The sequence below is a fragment of the Tetrao urogallus genome (genome assembly GCF_951394365.1).
Source record: "Tetrao urogallus genome assembly, chromosome: Z".
Taxonomy (NCBI): Eukaryota; Metazoa; Chordata; class Aves; order Galliformes; family Phasianidae; genus Tetrao; species Tetrao urogallus.
Window position 1 is genome coordinate 33,944,256 of NC_136816.1, and position 20,199 is coordinate 33,964,454.

Genomic DNA, 20,199 nt, shown 5'->3' on the forward strand with positions numbered 1-20,199 from the left:
CACCACACTCCATGGATTTCAACAGCTGTTTACTCAAGCTCACAAGTCAAGCATAGAACAGCTGACGCCAAACTGCAATTATATAAGTTTAAATAAAAATAAGTATTAGGAAAAGATTCTAGATGATGAAACATCAAAATACATACAGACTGCATTCTTAAGCTTCCAATTCTAGGTGAAACAGTTCTAAAAACAGACAGTTGAATGACTGTGAATGACTGTGAATGAATGTGTGCACAGACCAACTTTTGGTGTGAAAAAGATAATTGCATGCACATACATAAAAAGGTATGCAGGAAGATGTTGATGTAGACATGCACACTAAGCTTGGATTCATACATCTGCCTTCAAAACTTCCAAGTATAGCATAAAATATTATTTTTTGAAGCGCTGTCTTCTTACTTGTCATTTTACATGAGCAAACTGTAGCTCTATCAGATGATTGAACACTACAAACCTTTGGTTATTATTGTAACAGAAGTACATAAAAATGAAAGGCTGCAAACAGTTCAGTTTCCAATGTGTTCTTATTTCAATATCAAACTGAACAACTTTAACTGCATTATGAGTATCAGCAACTTGCACTCCTGGATATTTATTCACAGTCAGTAACACTCTATCCATTATTTAAAAAATTCATTCAATGCAGTATTAAGTGAAAGAAAAATGGAAGACTTTCTTAAAATCCTTCTTGCAGATTCCTGACTTGTCTGTTAACAACTCAACTAAAACAAACAAAAAGTACTATTAAAAACATACTGAGCATGCAATCAAAATGAGGGAAAAAAAGCACTGATTAATGTTTCACATCTGAAGTCATTTCCTTGCACCTGCAGCTCTCATCTACGAAAAGTACTACAAAAACCACTGAAAACAAGACTGGTATTCAGAACATGGACAATTATTTTCACTACTTTTAGTTTACCCCTTCCCCACAATTCCTAAAGCTGAGAACTTCTACAATTATTTTGGACAAGCTGGAAGTACAACATTATGACATTTAAACTTACCATTCATATCTCAATTTATTTTAAATCTTTTATTCATTTAAACCTGGACAGCACATTTGCTCAGGCAGGATCCTGAATAATAAACTTTATACTAACTTGACTTCATTACTCCTGCATTTTCAGTTCCTGCTGTGATTATTTATCTACCAATAAGAACATAAATACAATCTTTAAGATTTCTTACAGAGACAGAAAACACATTTACGGTTGGATATAGTCCTATTTGCTTTGCACTTGCTAACATACTGATCAAACAACGGGTTCATGCTAAAATTCAGCCTTGCCCTTAATTTACAACTATACACCTGCCTAAACAGGATTAACTCTTCCCATCAACCCAGTAGGAACTCAATTTACGCTGGTATGAAACAAGGTAAAAGTACAAAAAGCATCGCCTCTTTATACCTGATTCTCAAGCAAAGCCATTTAGGAATGTTCAAGACATCCAGCTCTTGCTAAAAATATTTACTGTATATAACCAGAGTACTTTCATAGTATAGTACACAGTAAATCAAGATCCACCAAATCAAATATCTTCAAATAAGCACCTGTTTTTGATCTACATTAAGCACATAGCTATGTACATACTCAAATAAAAAGCAGCCCAAGAAAACTAAAATAAAAGCATCACTTACTCTTGCTTGACTAATTAAAAAACATTAAACAGGTTTTTATCCAATTGCTCAAAACAATGGTTTTTCTGTGCAGAAACAGCATATGAGACTAGAGTAAGATAAGAAATAAACTGATGTTTCATAGCAAAGTGCTGGGCAGCATAAGAAATCTCTAGGTACAATAACTAGTAGCATAATGTGCTAGAACATCTTGCAGCATTTGAACACTCTGCAGACACAACTCATCTCATGTCAAGAAGGAAAGTGATCTAGTAGCAACTAGAGCCCTTTTTCTCACCAAAATTCCTGCATCTGACTATAATCAGATTAAAACACTAAGCTACTTCAGGCCTTTAGTACTTTCATGATTTCTGTAATTTTCAGAACATCTTAAGTTGTGTAATTCTGGAGCTCACATTTATGATTTTGGACACAATCATAGGGACAAAGCTTGTATAGTCACTGGTGTTTTCCACTCTATGCTAAATACAACTGCTCAGGGTCTAAGTAACACAGTACAGGAAACAGCTGTAGCAGTGGAAAAATTAACTGCCTCAGCACCCCAAATATTCCTCTACAGGGCAGAATTGCTGCAGCTGAGCAATTAAACTTAAATATTGTGTGACTTGACATAAAAAAGAATCTGCAGGCCACTGAGTTATTTTTAAAGATACAGAGACAGATGGCCCGTTCAGAGTGAGAACCAAAATACCAGGCGCACTGAGCAAAGAATCACTGCCCTGGAAGAAAGAGGAATGTGTTGGACTCCGTTCCCTCAAGAGCAGAGACCACATATTCTGTGTTGCAAGGAGAACACATAGATTTATCTATGATTTATCTATGATATCCATGATACTCACTGTCCTGAATCCTTTTTATCTATGATATTCACTGTCCTGAATCCTCTTTAAGATTTAAACTGTCACACCGCAAAACACAGTCTTCAACAAAGAAACTAATTTCAGAAATTCACTCGTGCCCCTTATCTCTTTTCCTGCTCTTCACTCTCATCACATTGCTCTCCTATTTGTCATGTCATGGCTTTTGTTCCAGGACTGTTTTTAACAATGATGACTTCAGTGAACTAGTTCATACACTTCCACAAATAACTATGTTTACAACATTACAGATGCAAAAAGATGCTGTGATTGTTTCATCACTAGTGAAATGTTCCTTAGAACTTTGGGTTTAGAGAGTTATGTCTTTCCTTTTTCAAAGCAATAGACCTGAGAAGACAATTTCTCTTTTAGTGATATAGGTAGAGGTTACAGGACCTTTTCAGAAAGATCTGGGGGAAGTCAATTTCTATCTATAACTGCAGTTGGGTTTTCTACCTAAGAGATGCTACAGTATTCTGTGGTGTGACTTACTCAATCTTTCTGTCTGAAGCCATTCTACTTTTCATGGCATAATTGTATAATATTTATGTCAAGTAGGAAAGAAGCTAAGTCTGTAGTGCAAGTGATTCGTATGTGTAGTGGATTTTGGAAGGGCAAATTCTGATTCTTAATTCAGTGCTATTTTTCAAAAGCCAAGCCTTTACCAATCCAAGAAGAAATAATTTTCTATGAGAATATCTGCTCTTGGCTGCCACTGCAACAGTGCATCTTAAAATATCCCTTGTGGTTAATACTTCAGCAACAGAAAGAGGCAAGAAATTGTTTTAGACAGCATGAGAGTATGGAGCATGATAAGAAAACCTTTAAAGGTGATGTGATAAGACTGTAATAAATGTGTGTGCAATGTCACACTGTGACAGTGACACTGACGGTGGGGAGGAGGCAGTTCTCATAAGAAAGACTGAAATGAAAAGAACCAAACAAAGCAACACAATCAGAGGAAGGAATAAAGGAAGAATGTAACACGCATACACCGTTTCTACTTATAGAGTTACATTCCTACTCTGTGTTTCTTCTTTCTCAAGAAAAGAGAGTTATCCAGGAAGATACTGATTACAACTAAAATCCAGAAATTAAAAGAATACAATACAAGAGACAATTACAGGAGAGTAAGTGACCTGTATTTGTATTTGGGAACATCAGAACCTATGAACACGATCTTTCCAAGTATCAAGCTGACAGCCTAAAACAAATTTAATCCATTGCTTACATTATTTGATACATACAAGGAATCAGATTCAAGTATCACAGTGAAAAATGGTATTGCCTCCTAACAGTCATATCACCAATACCGCTAAGCTACAATTGCCGTTCATTTTCCACAACCAGAAGTAGTCATTTAGATAGCCAAACAGAAAGTTGATGTCCTTTGTGTTTCAAAATGTGAGTAACAATCCTGAGCACTGTACCTGAGAAAGAACAAGCTGTCCGTGGAACTTATGGATGAATTTTCGTAAAGATGCAAGGTATGAAGCCTCTCCTAATGTACTTGCCAGAGACCGCAAAAGGAAATAACCCTGCAAGAAATTAAGCAAAAAACAAATAGGATGCTATGAATACACTGATATCTAGAAGAAAGAAATCTTTGTAATAGTAGTAAACCAATCTCAATAAAAATCAGCTTACAAAACTCACCTTCAAATAATGAACTTGCATGAATACTTTTTCTGCTTTAAGACCATGTTTGACAAAAGATGCTCCAGATTCACTCACTTCTCCCGTACTCTCCTTGTGAGGCCTAAAATGGTAAGAGACTAGTGAAGTCTTGGATAAGTAAGAAATAGCTCATGTATTACATCTTCTCATAGTTGAACCACTGTACACGTCCTAGTAACTTAAAAACTTCAGCTGGGATAGAAAAGAAAGCCATTACCAAGTTAGTGCACTATCTTTACTGACAGGTTGACATTATGTTACATGCCATCCTACAATGCACAGACACATTATGAAGAAACAAAACAAAAAACAGACATTTTAAGCAAAAGGGAAGAGAAGGATACTGCAGTCATTATATTCAACTACAGATTCTCTTCTTACACCTGAGTGCTGGCTTAACAGCTTACACAATTATATTTACAAGAATAAATTCTTTCATTCACATGTAATACATTGCAGAAAAAAATACTTTTTTGGCTTTCATTTTGGTGTTTGTTGTTGGAAGAAAAATTTCAAAGTTTTAAAAGAGCAAGCCTTACAAACACATGCTGTCAACAGTTATTGAGCTGGTGTGGCCCAGTTCCATAACAAAATGAGGCAGAGGAACCCACAGATTCACACTCTGGGAGAGCGGGAAGGGGAAAAAATGAGAAAGAGTAGGGAGATAGACCTAAAAACAAAACAACAGCAATGAGATAAGGGAGGAAACTAATGTACTAAATATAATAGCAGAATATGAGATAACACAATATAATAAAATATAATTGGAAATTAATTAAAATGGGAGAGAATGTCCAAAACTAAAGGCCTTACTCCACTTCTGAAGGTAACATGGCTGGGAAGCACACACAGAGACAAGCAGTAAAAGGAAAAGGTCATCTCATGACTTCTGAGCAGTTTTATCTTTCCCTCTAAACAGAAAATGGAAACGGAACAGTGAAAGTCCTCTGGGAGATGCAGTTCTTCTTTTCTGAGAACCAGGTACCCAAAACTATCAACAATCCACGGAACTGGAGCCTTAACTCTTTAATCCCCAGTGTACTACATGATGTTATGATGTGGAATATCAATGACAAAAATCATTAAAACCATGACACGCACATTTGTGTGTGTAGTGGAAATGCTAAGTCATGACCTGAAACAATGATCAAGCACCTTGTGGGAAGGCAGGGCCGACCCAGGGGAGCTCAGGTGGAACTGACTGGAAGCGATGGAGTCCATTTCTTCTCAGACATTATTTAAAAGTTGGCAGTGGAGATGAGGGCATCTCTTGCCAGACATACCTGACTGCCTGAGGCTTCCAAGGGTAAGCAGCTCTTTTCCTTCATTTCTGTATCTGTGCCTGCTGTATTTGAGCTCATGTTCATTTGCTGTAACCAAGGACTTTGCCACCCTGCTATTATCATCTGATTATAGCATTACATGGTTTTCAGACAAATATAGAATAAACTGCTTCACTGCCTGATTTTAAAACATAATACAGAATCTGGTGTGCATGAAGTTTATGGTAGTGAAGTCTGAAGGGTTTCTAGGCTCTTACAAGCACAAACTAAAACTAAAGAGAAGCTATGAAAACATAGCTTTTCCCATTTCGAAAATATCCCACCAAGCAGTGGTCTGAGAAGAGATGCTTGTCTTAACAGCCTATCCCTGCTACTGAACCAACCTCTTTAAATCTCCTGGTGGATTTTGAATTGCTAGCCTCAGAAACCAAACATACTTTCCCCAGTTCAAGAGAAAAAGAGCAACACAGGCCACAGAGTGCAGACTTCTTCAAACCACATACCCTCCCTTCACTTCTCATAAGTAGTCCCATTAGTCAAACTTCTTTCAGATCCATATCTGCTTTGAGAAAAATATATATATTTTTTTTGTCTCTGTAGTGCTTTCTTATTACAATTTTGCCAATTTTTTATTATTATAACAATTAAGCCATTTTTCCTCAAGTGCTAGCTTTATAACCTGAACACATCAAATTCATTATACACATTAAAATCTCTGGCAAAAGGTAACTGTTTAAAACAGAAAAAGAAAATGATGTTTAAATTTTATGTTGTTCCTAACACACAGTCCTTTACCATGCAGTATTTATATATAGCAAAGGAGATAAGTGATAGTAAGAAAGGCTTTTTTAAGTATGTCAACAGTAAAAGAAAGACTAGGGAAAATGTGGGTCCCTACTAAATGTGAGCACACAGTGTCCACCCTCAGCAAGTTTGCTGATGATACAAGGTTGGCAGGAAGGCTGACACAGCAGAAGGCTGTGCTGCCATTCAGCACGATCTGGACAGGCTGGAAAGCTGGGCAGAGGGGAACCAGGTGACGTTTAACAAGAGCAAGTGTAGAGTCTTGCACCTGGGGACAAATAATCGCATGCACCAGGCACCAGTACAGGCTGGGGGACGACCTGCTGGAGAGGAACTCTGTGCAGAGAGACCTGGAGGGCCTGGTGGACAGCAGGTTGGCCATGAGCCAGCAGTGTGCCCTGGTGGCCAAGAGGGCCAATGGCATCCTGGCGGGCATTAAAAAGAGTGTGGCCAGCAGGTCGAGGGAGGTGATCCTCCCCCTCTGCACTGCCCTGTTGAGTCCTCACCTGGAGTACTGCATCCAGACTGGGCTCCCCAGTACAAAAAAGACAGGGATCTCCTGGCAAGAGTCCAGCGGAGGGCCACAAACATGGTGAAGGGCCTGGAGCTCATCTCTTACGAGGAAAGGCTGAGAGACCTTGGTCTGTTCAGCCTTGAGAGAAGAAGACTGAGAGGGGATTTGATCAATGCCTATAAATATCTAAGGTGTGGGAGGCAAAGGTACAAGGCCAGGCTCTTTTCAGTGGTGCGTGGTGACAGAACAAGTGGAAACGATCACCAAGTGAAGCATAGAAAGTTCTGCACAAATATGTTTAAGAACTTCTTCAGGGTAAACGTGACAGAGCACTGGAACAGACTGCCCAGAGTAATTGTGGAGTCTCCTCTGGAGATGTTCGAGACCCACCTGCATGCCCACCTGTGCAACCTGACCTAGGGAGCCTGCTTTGGCAGGCGCATTGGACTTGATCTCTAGAGATCCCCTCCAACCCCTATAATTCTCTAATTCTGTGATTTTCTAATTTTCTTTCAGGAGAGATCCTCCTTCAGTGTTGAAGGATGAATTAAGGATACATAATACAATAATACAAATACACCTTATTTTATGATAATTTCCATTCTTCAAGACAATGTAACCATTGGCAATACTTAGGCAATATCTGCAACAGCGTGTAAATGTTCAGAAAGTTACTGTTTTATGCTGTCAGTACTTCAGTACACTTGTGTAAAGCAGTGGTTAGTATATTTACAGCACAGAGACCAAAAGTTTGTTACACTGACCTACAAAATCTGACATCGAGTCTAGCAGATTAAGCTAGGCATAACAATAAAGGCAAGATGAATCAAGGTATTTAAGCTACTACTTGACAGATTTTTGCTACTGCCACATTTCTGCATGAAGCAAAAGACGCTGCTTTTTTTAGTAAGGATAAAGTAAAAATACCAATCCCTAGGAAATCCGTGGTAATTAAATGGCTTGACGATGATGAAAAGCTACTCAGAGACTATGAGAGAATAGTGAAGGGCACATTTCCTCACAGAGTGATAGAATAAACTCTTTAAATACCTACAGAGCAGGCACAGATCTATGTTTCAGGAGTGAAATGGGTAAGGTCACTGATACGACTCAAGTGGAACTCAGAAAGACACTCAGATGTCAAAACTGCTTTGTCTTCATGAACAATCTCAAGCTGAAGTTCAGTTGTAAGGATCAGGACAGGATACAATCTCAGTACCATTTTTTGTTGTCACTGAATGAAAAAGACATCTCTAGTCTTTATTTTCATACCATGGGGAAGTGGATAACAGAGCAGGCATTGACGCTGGCTAGCAGATGAGTGCCAAGACACTCATATTTTGCTTTTATCCCTTCAGACTTGCTTCAAACTCTGAGAAAATATACAGTTTGGTCTGTGATCATATCATATACGAGTAATACATTTAATTGACATAAATCCCTTCTTTAATATTGAGATTTGTTGGTGCTGCCTTTCAGAGTTCCTGCTTGCTGAAAAGACTTATCTACTTCTGTCACACCTGGATTTGTTTTTTGCAGGTAGCATCCAAGAAGTTACTATAACATAATAAAAAATATCCATAATAAGAAGAAACATAATGCTAATGATTGTATCTGAATATATTCATTTCCTGGAACAAAAGTGAATAGGATCAACTGTCAAACTTCACACAGGTTTTTCCTGCTGTCTGATGAAAACATAGAAAATCATGTAATTGTCCAGGAGAGAACAAAAACACTTGTGAAAAAGGTTATGTTCAGAAAGCAGGCCTGATGATTTCTGTCTTCCTGACATAATTAGCAAGAAGGGACAGTCACCATTTATTTTCAATATCCTTGCATAAAAACACAAGCCTCAACCAGCACAACTCAATAGGGACTTAAAACTCAGCGCAAATCAAAGACATGAAATTTTCTCTTGAATTCCAACACTAGAACACAGACAGACATACTTTCAGGTATATAACCAAATCAGTATATTTGCAAAAAGAGAACATTTTTCAAGTCCACAGTAGAATGACAAAAACATTCATAAAAATAAAAAATTGTAGAAAATATTTATATCTGACTGAGAGCTGTAGAAAGTCCTTAAATGCAACCAAAGGAAACTGGAGCAATCAAAGAGGCAGAAACTGACAGAATCCCAAACTGACATCATAACTGTCTCCAGAAGTGCATAGTAGAGGCATATTTTTCAAACAAGAAATGATTCTCATCCTTTTGTATTAGCACTGAGAATTCTACTACATGCAATGTAGTAAATGCAAGAAGTTTATTACAGACACTCATGTCTACTACACAAATGAGTAGAAAATTTAAGTATCAGTTTCAAGATCATAGACTCATAGAATGGCTTAGGTTGGAAAGAATCCTAAAGGTCATGTAATGGAGCCCACTTGCCATGGGCAAGGCTGCCACCCGCTATATTATTTTGCCCATGCAACCTGCTCTTGGATACCACCAGGGATGGGGCATCCACAGCTTCTCTGAACTGTGTTCCAGTGTCTCATCATCCCTGTCATAAAGAATTTCTACCTCATAGCTAATATAAATTCTGATCTAAAGACATTACCTCTTGTCCAGTCACTATACACTCTGATAAAGAGTCCCTCTCTAATAAAGAACCCTTGTAATGTACCAGAAGACTACAATGAGGTCTCCTGGAACCTTCTGTTCTTCAGGCTGAACAAGCACAGCTCCCTCAACTTTTTTCATAGGAAAGGTGCTCCAGCCTTTTGATCACTTTTATGGCCTACTCCAAAAGCTCCACAACTTTCCTCTGGAGGCCCCTGACCTGGACACAGTAGTTCCATGCAGTAGGGTACAGTCACTTCCCTTGTCCTGCTAGCTACAAGATAAAGAGTTTCAAACTGTAACAGACATTTTGGCCCTTAGAAGAACAATTTTTAAAATTTACAACACGTACACATGTTAGTCATATCATTTTATTCAGATTTGGCAGTTACATGCCATAGTCTGCATGTGCCTGTCTTCAGCCATAGAAAATATATTTGTTGCTCCTTCAAACATGAACTTTGTTCAGGAAATGTTTTCCCCACCCCACACCACCCCAGATATAGGGAAACTCTTGTAAACTGCTTGGAGACATTTTATACCAATCTAAATCCCATTTGGAAAGCTTTCTGTAATAGACTGAAAAGTAATTGCATTATAGAGAAGATGAATAACCTCATCAATTTAAGTTGACTTTTCTTTTTTTCTTTAGAAGGAAATAAGGAAGTGTAGTGGATTTAATCACATGTATATCCTTTGAAAGGAGAAAACAGTAGAAAACAGCAGGGAGGAAGGGAGGGAGGAAGAGAGGGAGAAAAGAACATGAGAAAGCAAATATTACACCATCACAGCTTTACCTTAAAACTTGCAGCTCTTCTTCAGAGTTCTGCACCTCATCTCTGAGTCGTCGCCAGCGAAGTAAAGCTTTCAATTCCTGCTGCTCTTTTTCTTCATCACACGAAAGCTGCTTAGTGAAAAAAATTATTAATTGGTGTTTTCCAGCAGACAACAAAATTTTCCAGAGAGTAACTGATGTTGTTTTCTTTTAATACCCAAGCAATGAAAGATACAGTGCAAACACACGTTAAAAAACAAAACAAAACAAAACAAAACAACAATTATACTCTCTTGTTTAAGAGTTAATGGCAGAACTAAGAAAAACAGAAGCCTCACAGATCAAACTTGGTGTTTTCCCTTTAGTGACTGGCTATAAGATAACTGAATACACAGTACAGATAGCTCACATACTGGTTGCATCTTTACTTTTCTCAGTCTTGAAAGCAAAGAGCTCTTCCATGTCCTGACTTTATCCCTCTTCCTACTATGCCTGTCACCCTGGTGAAAGTTCCCTTGTAATTTTCCACATTAACATACCATCAGGATGTTAATCAGGAGATGCATGCTTATGAAATAAATGTTAGGTTGTCAGCATACACATCAATAACTAATCTATGTTTTTTTGTTATAAGAAAAGATGAGATGGGAGAAGGTAAAAGCAGCTAATATTCTCCTACATCACATTAGTATTTCAGTCACAACTGCAATTATTGGTAGACAGTATGGAATACACACATAATCTTACAATTGTAGTATCACACAGAACCAAAACTACTCAGTTAAAAAAAAAACAATAATAAAAACAACAATAGATTTTCTGACTGTATAAATTTGTAAATTTAATAAATCAGAAAATTTATACGGTCAGGGAATAAACACCCTGTTTTGTTGCTCATTGCTTTCCAGCAACTACATGGAAAGGTGCCAACTACAATGGAAAAGCTTTCAAACAAAAGTGCAGACTTAAAGAGAGCAGCTCACCATAGGGGAGTGATGCCCAAATGCAAGAATGAATTTTAAGACCAGAAGGGAAAAGCAAAGTGTTGGGATAGCCTTCCCCTCTTCCTCATTCCGGAAGCATTTTAAATGTCAAGGAACTCTAATTCGTTTAGAACTATGAATACTTCTGATACTTAATAAAATGGAGGCTCAGAAGAGCTTGTGATGTCAGATCCCATTCTCACCTTCCCTCCCACAGATGCAGTTCTGAGAATTTTAATGGCAGAATCAGAGCCTAACTGACACAAGCAAAAGAACAGATGATGAACACACAAAATGCTTGAAGTAGGACAAAAATAAGAATTGGATCAGAAAACCTCTTTACTAGCAGACATGCAATGCATAAGCTTTTCACTTTAAGACGGGCAATGATATCTAAGCTTCTGACAAGATGTTAACTCTAAACTATGAAATGTAAGAGAAAAAAAAATGTTAACTGCTAGCACTCTGTTTCATCAGCTTCCATTTTGTTCTGAGGCTTGCTGCCATATACAAAATCAAATCATTTTCATTAAGAACCTGCAATATTCAGCAAGACATTGCTGATTATTCCACTTTCAGGAGCATGGCACAAATGGAGAGAATGCATAGCAACTGTTTGATAACTGAGTGGTAATATTTAAGTAAATGTTTCCACTCTTATTTGCACTGATCTTTACCTCTGTAAAGATTAGAGTTAATTATGGGTAGAGCAGGAAAGATTCTTTTTTTCCTTTTTTTTTTCTTTTTAAATCAAGTTAGCCTGCAAATTCCAGTATTATTTTAAAGAACTTAGCCTCATAACACAAAAGGTTTTATGAATACTTAATTCACAACAAAGTTGCTCCAAAAGTAGTGCCTCCTATTTATTTCCATGGAAACTACAGGAGATACAAAAAGCACAACAACACTATTTAATAGAGCAAATTTTTAGCTATAAAATACTACTGTTCAACACAGGCACCAAGATTAGCTATGTATTTTCACCAGCAATGAACAAAAGCCTGAATGTTATGCTCATAAATATCTGCATCAGCAGGGGTCATCCACTGTCACACAGCTGAAATGACAACCCACCACCTCACTCTGCTCAGATCCACTGTTTGGACTCCAGAAACATTAGGCAGGCATTGATGAATGTCTGTGGGTTTCATTTTTTTCAACATGGAGGAATTCAGTGACACACCCTTGCTTCACATGCATTTCCATGTCAGACACCATTTTGTCAGACCGCCCCACTGCTGCTATCCATCACACGGCAACAAAATGGAACAAAATACTGTTGGGAACGTTCAACTCTACTGCCATAGCACCAACATCCAACTCTAATATCATGGGCAAGAAAATAAAATAGGAGGCATTACTTTCAGGGTAGCACTCCTATACAGCTTTGACTTCCACATGATTGAGAACTAGTGCATCATGATTGAGAACTAGTGCATCAAACTTACCTGTTGAGCCCTAGCCCAAAATACATCTTCTAAAAAAGTGGCAAACCCTTCACTTATCCACTCTTCAGTCCAATCATGAGCACCAATGGCCAATCCAAACCAAGAATGAGCAATTTCATGGCACAGACGTGTTCCACAGAGATGGCTCCCTCCAGGCAATACACTCTGTGACAAGAAGATGATGTGTGGGCTGCACAAGGGAAATGAAGGATAAAATACATTATAAGTCTGTTGTAACATCCACTGCATGGCCATAATAATATGTAGACTTTATTAGACTTGTCAGCCTGTTATTACATATGCATGCTAGGTCATGACAAACAGTTTATAGTTCAGGCGTTTTTGGGAATCAGGTTGTACTTTATCATTGCTTGGCAGAGAATCAAACTAAAATTCTGCCAAGCAGTTGTTTTGTATTCAACCATCAAACAGCTATTACCTGTAAGAAGTAACCTAAACCAAACTTCTATATTTTTCAAATTACAAGACTGATTTATTTCAACAGAAGCATTTGTATGTAAGCCAGGATGATAGATGATCAGATGTGAATACAGGCAGCAGTTATTTATCGGTTAAATGATCAAAGCTGGATGTAAAGAAAGAAACATTTTATAAAGAAAACAAATCACTATCTGAACAAGAGCCACATAAAGTAAAGCACTGTGCTTCTTACTACCTAAAACAAGCCAAAAAGATGCCATTTGAAAATAAGAGTTGATGATTTACGTAAACACAAAGGAAGGAGAACACCCTTTGCTACAAGAACAAGAGTGAAACAAAGGCTTAGACGCCCACTAAACATCTGCTTTTCACAATAGCAGAAAATAACACAATCTATATCTACTCTATTTTGTACTCAAGTAATAAAAGAAAAAGCTGGAGAAAGAAATACCTGCTATCCATATTTATTCTGCTATGGAAAAAGCTTACACTGAACTGCAAGTTTCTGCAGCTCCCAGTTCATGTTCTGCTGTAAGGTAATTTCTGTTATGCTTACAGATGTTATAAACCACCACCTGCAGACTATTCCTGCACTAACCCTAGGCATCCATAATCTAGATTTCAACTGTTTTCTGTTAGAAAGGAAATGAAGCATAATGGTGATACCTTCAAGGCTACAGATATTTAAGTTTAGCCTTTTGAGCGTGGATGGGCAGCACATGGTCTTAAGACGTTTCCAGGAGTCAGATAATATTTGTCAGCCTTCAGCAGTTCTTCCCCCCACCCACGCTACCCTTTCGCTGGAAATGTTAATACACCCCCAGTTTTCCTGCAACCAGTTCACAGTGTCCAGAACTGAGAACATAGAGCAGGATACACGCATAAACAGAAAATCGTACCCAATAACAATCTTGTAAAAATGATAATAAAATAATAATAATAATCAAACATCCTCATCCAGCACATTTCAATCATTTGGTATTGTAAAAAATAGTGTAATTAAAGCACCAATAGAGGAATCAAGTCACAGAGAACAAAGATAAAACTGCAGCTCTACAAATCTTTGCAAAAGATTTGCAAAAACTGCAAAAGCAATTCTGATTAAAAGAAGTAGAGGAAGAGAGAGGAAAAAGTAAGAGCATAGAAGACGTGGAACGTGATAAGCCTTCAGAAGCACAGAAGCACTACTGAGAAGAATTGCTGCAGCTCTAGGGGTATTACTTAGGCCAATTTTAAGTAAATGACCCCTAACTGTGGCATGCGTACAGTGCTACAAAGAAGAAATGGAGAAATGGACCAAGTAAATAACATTCCAGACATAGTGCTGGCAGTGTTTTGGCCATATAGCTAAGTAAAACGCAAGTAACTTCATGCCTTAGAAGAAGGCTCATAGAATGATTTGCATTTTAAGTCTATTGCAGATATATACAATAGTACAGATTCTATTTTCTTCTATTTTCTTCTTTTTCCAACAAAAATAATGCAAGAACCACAATCAGAAAATCTCCTTTATGAAAGGATCAAAAAGCACTGAAGCAAGAAAAAGGAATGAGTTAAATTTTCGGAAAGGAATAAGAATGCAACTTCCTACAAGGCCTGACAAGGTAAGCCCACCTTTTAAATCAGTCTAGCTGACATCTTTTCAAGTCTGGCCCAAGTTTCTAAAGCAAGCCAGAACAGGTTAGCTGGATGCGGTAAGAAAAATGGGAAACCTCTCCAAGGTTTAACAAAAAAAGAAAAACCTCACCAGTCCTTCCCAGTAAGCTAAACAAGTTCCCTATGCTCTTACAGAAACATAGAAGCTAATGACTTGCTTTCAATGAGTAAACACTTGGTTACACTTCTAAAGCAAAAGATTATTATTCTGACCAGAATTACACCCTCATAACTTACATATTTGTATCATTTGACTGAAAGAAGGAACATCTCTTTCTCCTAGCTAAACTTCCATTAAGGGAAATCTTAAGGGAAATTCCATAACTACAGTATGAATAGGAACACGCTAATAAAAATCTTTGCACTCAAAGGACAAGAATTTCTTGGCATGGAAGATCAAAGAGTCTTGATGTTCCAGTCATCCAAATGTACCCACGTTCTTGTTCTCTGTAACAAATAAAATGTTTCCAATGACTCCTAACAGTAATCTGAACAACTTAAAAGTGCAATCTCTAACAGGAATTTTGCAAAACTATTTCTCCAAGCTTACACTTGATGCAGGTATCACTTGCACGGATGCTGCAGAGCTATTTTTGGTGACTCATGCACAGACAAGAAACACACAGCATAAACTGTAGCCAAATATATGTGCATGAATTGAATAGCTAAGAATATCAAATACGTATTTCTAGTTGGCTTGTTGCACTACTGCACTGCTTCTGAAGGAGAACTCTTTCTATTTAAACATACAGGGATTTGTGGATAGAGTTTCTTAGATACTCTTTGATGTTACAGAGATGAGACAACTATACCTCTGGAGTAAAAAGTAGCGCCTAAAATCACTATTACAGATGGAAATTATATGATAAAAATTTTCATGTTTTGATAGTACTCCACATATTGTTTATCTTTTCCCATTTAGAAAAAGGAATCAGGTAGTAAATAGGTTAGCAAGTTACTGTATTTCCAGAAAATTCCTTCTTATACATATAAATGAGAGCAACAAAAACACCCCTAAAAATATTTTCATAGAACCACATTAAAACTGAGATATCCATTTCAAGGTTACTGGAATTTGAGTCAGTCAGACAATTAGATGACAGCTCTTTACAAATGCCTCGTGCACAGACAGCACACTGTCTGTGGTATCTACATCATACATCAAATGTTAGTTTATATTTGAGAACAATTGTGTCATTTTAATGCAGAAACAAGTACATGCCACATCCAATTACTCACCTCTGTAATCATCAGAATTCTAGAGCATACTACAATTTAGTCCCAAGAGAACTACAGAGATAAACAACCTTTTCTGATCTTCCATGTTCATAGCGTGCCAGAAACTCAAACATACACACAGATGCAGCTGTACAGACAAGAATTTTGTATTTAGAATACTCTGAGCAGTGTGCCAGATCCACTGGAAACTTTATAAAGATGTTTTCCCTGTAAGCATACTGGGAAATCATCAAATGAATGGATGTTACAGATGAATTTTCTAGAGCAGTTGACTGACTGCCATAAATCCTGAAGTAATACAGTTTTAGAGCAGGCAACAGGGAAGAAAAGCAACCCTTGTGGGCCTGAAGGAAGATCATATTAGCCAATCTCAGAATACAGTAATTCAACATCCAAACTTCATATTACAGAGAAGAAAACATTAATCACTGACCTGAACACCTGAGCTGCAGCTGCTCCATGGATTGGCAGGCAATTACTTCAGTTTTGCTTGTTTTACTGTAGTCAATCAGATCAGTCAGAATATGAATAAAAAAGAGTGCCTCTCAGGCAAGACTCTTCATTGCTACTCAGGAGCAAGAAGGAAACCAAGCTACTGAAGTAGTTCTTTTAAAATTAGATCATGAGAACTAATGAGAACACACATACAGAGTGATACCATCAACTTCCTTGAATCCACAGAATGGTCAATTTAAAAGCAGGATTCACATTTCATATTTCTATCTTCAGGGACTTCAAGTAGAAAAGGCAAAGCTATACCTACTAATCCAAGATATTTATTTACCTGGCCAAAAAAGCACACATCTATCAGACAAGAAATACTCCTGGAAGTTTTCATTTTTGCACCAGTCTTGCAAAAAATGGTCCTTTTCTATTTTTTTCCAGCATTCTTCTGGAGCTCACCTCAATTGTCCTCTATAATCCAACCAAAATATACTATCTTAAAATAGTGGACAGAAAACATCACTTCTCAGAAAAGGGTTACAAGTATTTCCCTAGATATAACTCTTAAGATCAGAACACATAACAAAATGAACAGTTTGTTAATAATGCAAGTAATTTATTTTAAAAATGCTGTCTCATTATCTCTCTCACAGAGCATACTGCTATGACAAAAATTTTAACCAAGATTTTACAAAATTCATGAGACAAAATAACTTATCTGTGGTTGATAATGTGCAGTCATATCATAGTAATAAATCCTACAGTAATAAATCCTACTGGCTTCAAGTGTTCTAACTCGGGAAATAACCAAGACAGATTTTGCATGCAGGTTTCTCCTCTGATGCCTGAGATTCAAGTATTACCAGTGTACTAATCTGAGTACTAACTGCCTGCTGTTGCACAAAAAGAAAAAAAATATGGAAAATTTACAGGGTAAAAAGAATGAATTATAGACTCAAAACTTTCTCAGTGGCCATCAAGATTTCATTCTGATTTGTGTGAAACCTCCTACTGAAAAAAACCATGAAGAAATGGAAATGTCTTATAAAAATCAATTACATTATGCTTCCTAATAAGAAACAATTACAATACTGTAAAAAAGTCTTACAGATTAGAACATTTTGAGGACTGAAGCTTCCTATGCCGTATGAAGTAGTATCAATTTTTCATATTTAATTGATTTATTGGTAAAAGCAAAAACAAGCTTCATTTCCAGCACTCACATCTCAAATGCAGTTACTCCTCAAAAAGTACTGACATTGTTAACACAGAAAATAATTTGTGAATTAGTGCAACCAACTTAAAAATCCCTTTTTAAGTAATCATAATACAAAATTCCATTGTTTCATGCCTGATGTTTCCAAACAAGAAGTCATACAAGCTATACAATTCAGTTAGCTTTCTTTCCTTTTTCCTTAAAAGATAGATTGGAGGTCAATTAAATTATTATAGTTAAGCAGTGAAAAAAATTTTAATGATAAAAATATTTCTGCTGCAGACATACGCTGTATCACAAAAGAGGTTCAGAGGCTGAAGAGAAAATTCTGTGCATGACTGAGAAGCAAGAATACAGTAATCCCACTAGTTACAATAATGACTTTATATTAACATGCAAATGCAATATTTGTTTTACATTCTGGATTTGTTAAATTCCAGATTTCGTATAAAACTTTTACCATATTCTCTGAGCATTTGTAAAATGGAAAAATGAAAATATGACTATTATTGTCTGTATGTTAAAACAGTTAAGAAAAATAATAGCTTCAAAAGTCCATTAGAACATCTAGAACATTTTCTCACAGAACATCCACAATAGTTAGGGTTCGAAGGGACCTCTGGAGACTATGTAGTCCTACTATCCAGCTAAGTCATGTTCCCTACAACATACTGCATAATATTGCATCTATGCAGACTTTTAGTACCTCCAGAGAAGGAGACTCCACAAGAATTTGTATTCATTCTCTCTCACTTAGCACTGATTTATAAAATTTGGAACTTAAAATTAACCTTAAACATTTGCTTAAACAAAAATAAAAATTAAAAAGTGATCAGAAAAAAATGAATAGAGATCATAGAAATCATAGAGATTACAGAACTGTAGAATGGCTGGGTTGAAAAGAACCTCAAAGATCATCTAGTTTCAAGGCACCTGCCATGGGCAGTGTTGCCAGCCACTAGACCAGGCTGCCCAAAGACACATCCAGCCTGGCCTTGAATGCCTCCAGGGATGGGGCATCCACAGCCTCCTTGCGCAACCTGTTCCAGTGCGTCACCACCCTCTGGGTGAAAAACTTCCTAACATCTAATTTAAACCTCCCCTGTCTTAGCTTAAAACCATTCCCCATTGTCCTGTCACTGTCCATCCTCATTAACAGCCATTCCCTCTCCTGTTTATAAGCTCCTTTCAAGTATTGGAAGGCCACAACGAGGTCTCCCCAGAGCCTTCTCTTGTCTAAGCTAAACGAGCCCAGTCCCTCAACCTTTTCTCATAGAAGAGGTGCTCCAGCCCTTTGATCATCTTAGTGGCCGTCCTCTGGACCATTATGATTAATAATGTTAAAAGATTGTTTATTTAAAGAAGACTAGGAGAAACAGTTATAGATATAGGCACACATTCTGCTCAAATGCAAAATGATTTCAAGTGATAATTTTTTGTTTCTTTCTCATACACTGAAGAGAAGCATTTGTTTTATATTATCAATGCAGACGGAGTCTTTTCAAACTGCTCTTTATAGTGTCACTAAAGTGACTAATATGATGTACCGTCTCAACATTGATGACTTTTGTCATTGATGGATGCAATTTTTCAGTCATGGATGGATTTCATTATTTGTAATTTTCCATCACTGCAATTATTGGAAGGTCTGGATTTCCTTTTATTACATCGTGGAGTTTCTGGCAGATATGAAAACAGAGCTGAGAGACAAAGTGTAAATAACCCGCTACGATAAACAGCCAGACAGAAGGAGCAAAATGTATCCGCTCCTCCAAGTTGAGGGCCGGTACATTAAAAAATCTCAAAAGAGACTTGAATAAGACAAGATAAAATAATGAAGGTGCCATTTTTTTCTTCATTTAATACACAGAAGATAGTATTTATTCATATGTACAAGAACAAACAGAGAAGCAAAAACAGGTAAATCATCAAGTAAACAAACAGGGAAATGAAGTATTCCTTATTCTTTTAAAATTTTAAAGACTATTTTTCTCAGCGTAAAGCTATTGGCATCATTGTTATAAAAACAGCAAGAAAACGAAATCTGTTTGAGGGCAAATGTGGTTCTTATTAAATCTCTACATCGTGCAGTTAGTATTGCAACGCAAAACAAGATCAAGGAATGTTCTTGATTTTTACAGATTCCTACCACAAGTATTTCACCTGAGGACTGAGAAAACTCAAGATAGATCTCTGAATCATCGAGGAAATCTCTAACATTACAGGGGAAAAGAGATGTACAATTCAGTGATATTTCAATGGAAAATAAATAAAAAGGTAAAGCCCACAGTTGTTGGTTTTTTTATAAAAAACTTCTTATACCATAAGAAGGGTTACGGTTCCACTTCTACAAAAAGTACAGTTTGTATCTACTGCACTGTTGCTGGCTTGGTCAACTATAGATGGGAGTAAATAGTGAGATGAAGACAGTTATCAAATTTGCATTTGATAGACTTTTTCCAAGTATGTAGTACCACCCACAGTTCTTGCTTTTAAGAATTGGTATGTACAAATCTACTTGCTAAAGTCTTTCATTCTAGTTAAAAGTGGGTGCAAAACCAATATTGCCAAGTGTATTCTGATCTCCAACATTCCTGCTGAAAACATTCCTTTATCCTCTGCATTTACAACAAACACTATAAC

At 37.0% G+C, this 20,199-nt stretch overlaps 1 protein-coding gene across 2 annotated transcripts in view; it reads right to left on the minus strand.

Annotated features, from left to right (window-relative positions):
• AOPEP (aminopeptidase O (putative)) overlaps positions 1–20,199 on the minus strand; it is a gene marked incomplete at both ends in the record, with an annotated part of 161,235 nt that overhangs the window by 89,372 nt on the left and 51,664 nt on the right. For both annotated transcript variants that reach the window (XM_079549007.1, XM_079549006.1), the window contains 4 exons: positions 3,933–4,040; positions 4,159–4,261; positions 10,152–10,258; positions 12,561–12,750. In XM_079549007.1, coding sequence (XP_079405133.1) covers positions 3,933–4,040; positions 4,159–4,261; positions 10,152–10,258; positions 12,561–12,750 — 508 coding nt within the window. The remainder of the gene's footprint in view (positions 1–3,932; positions 4,041–4,158; positions 4,262–10,151; positions 10,259–12,560; positions 12,751–20,199) is intronic.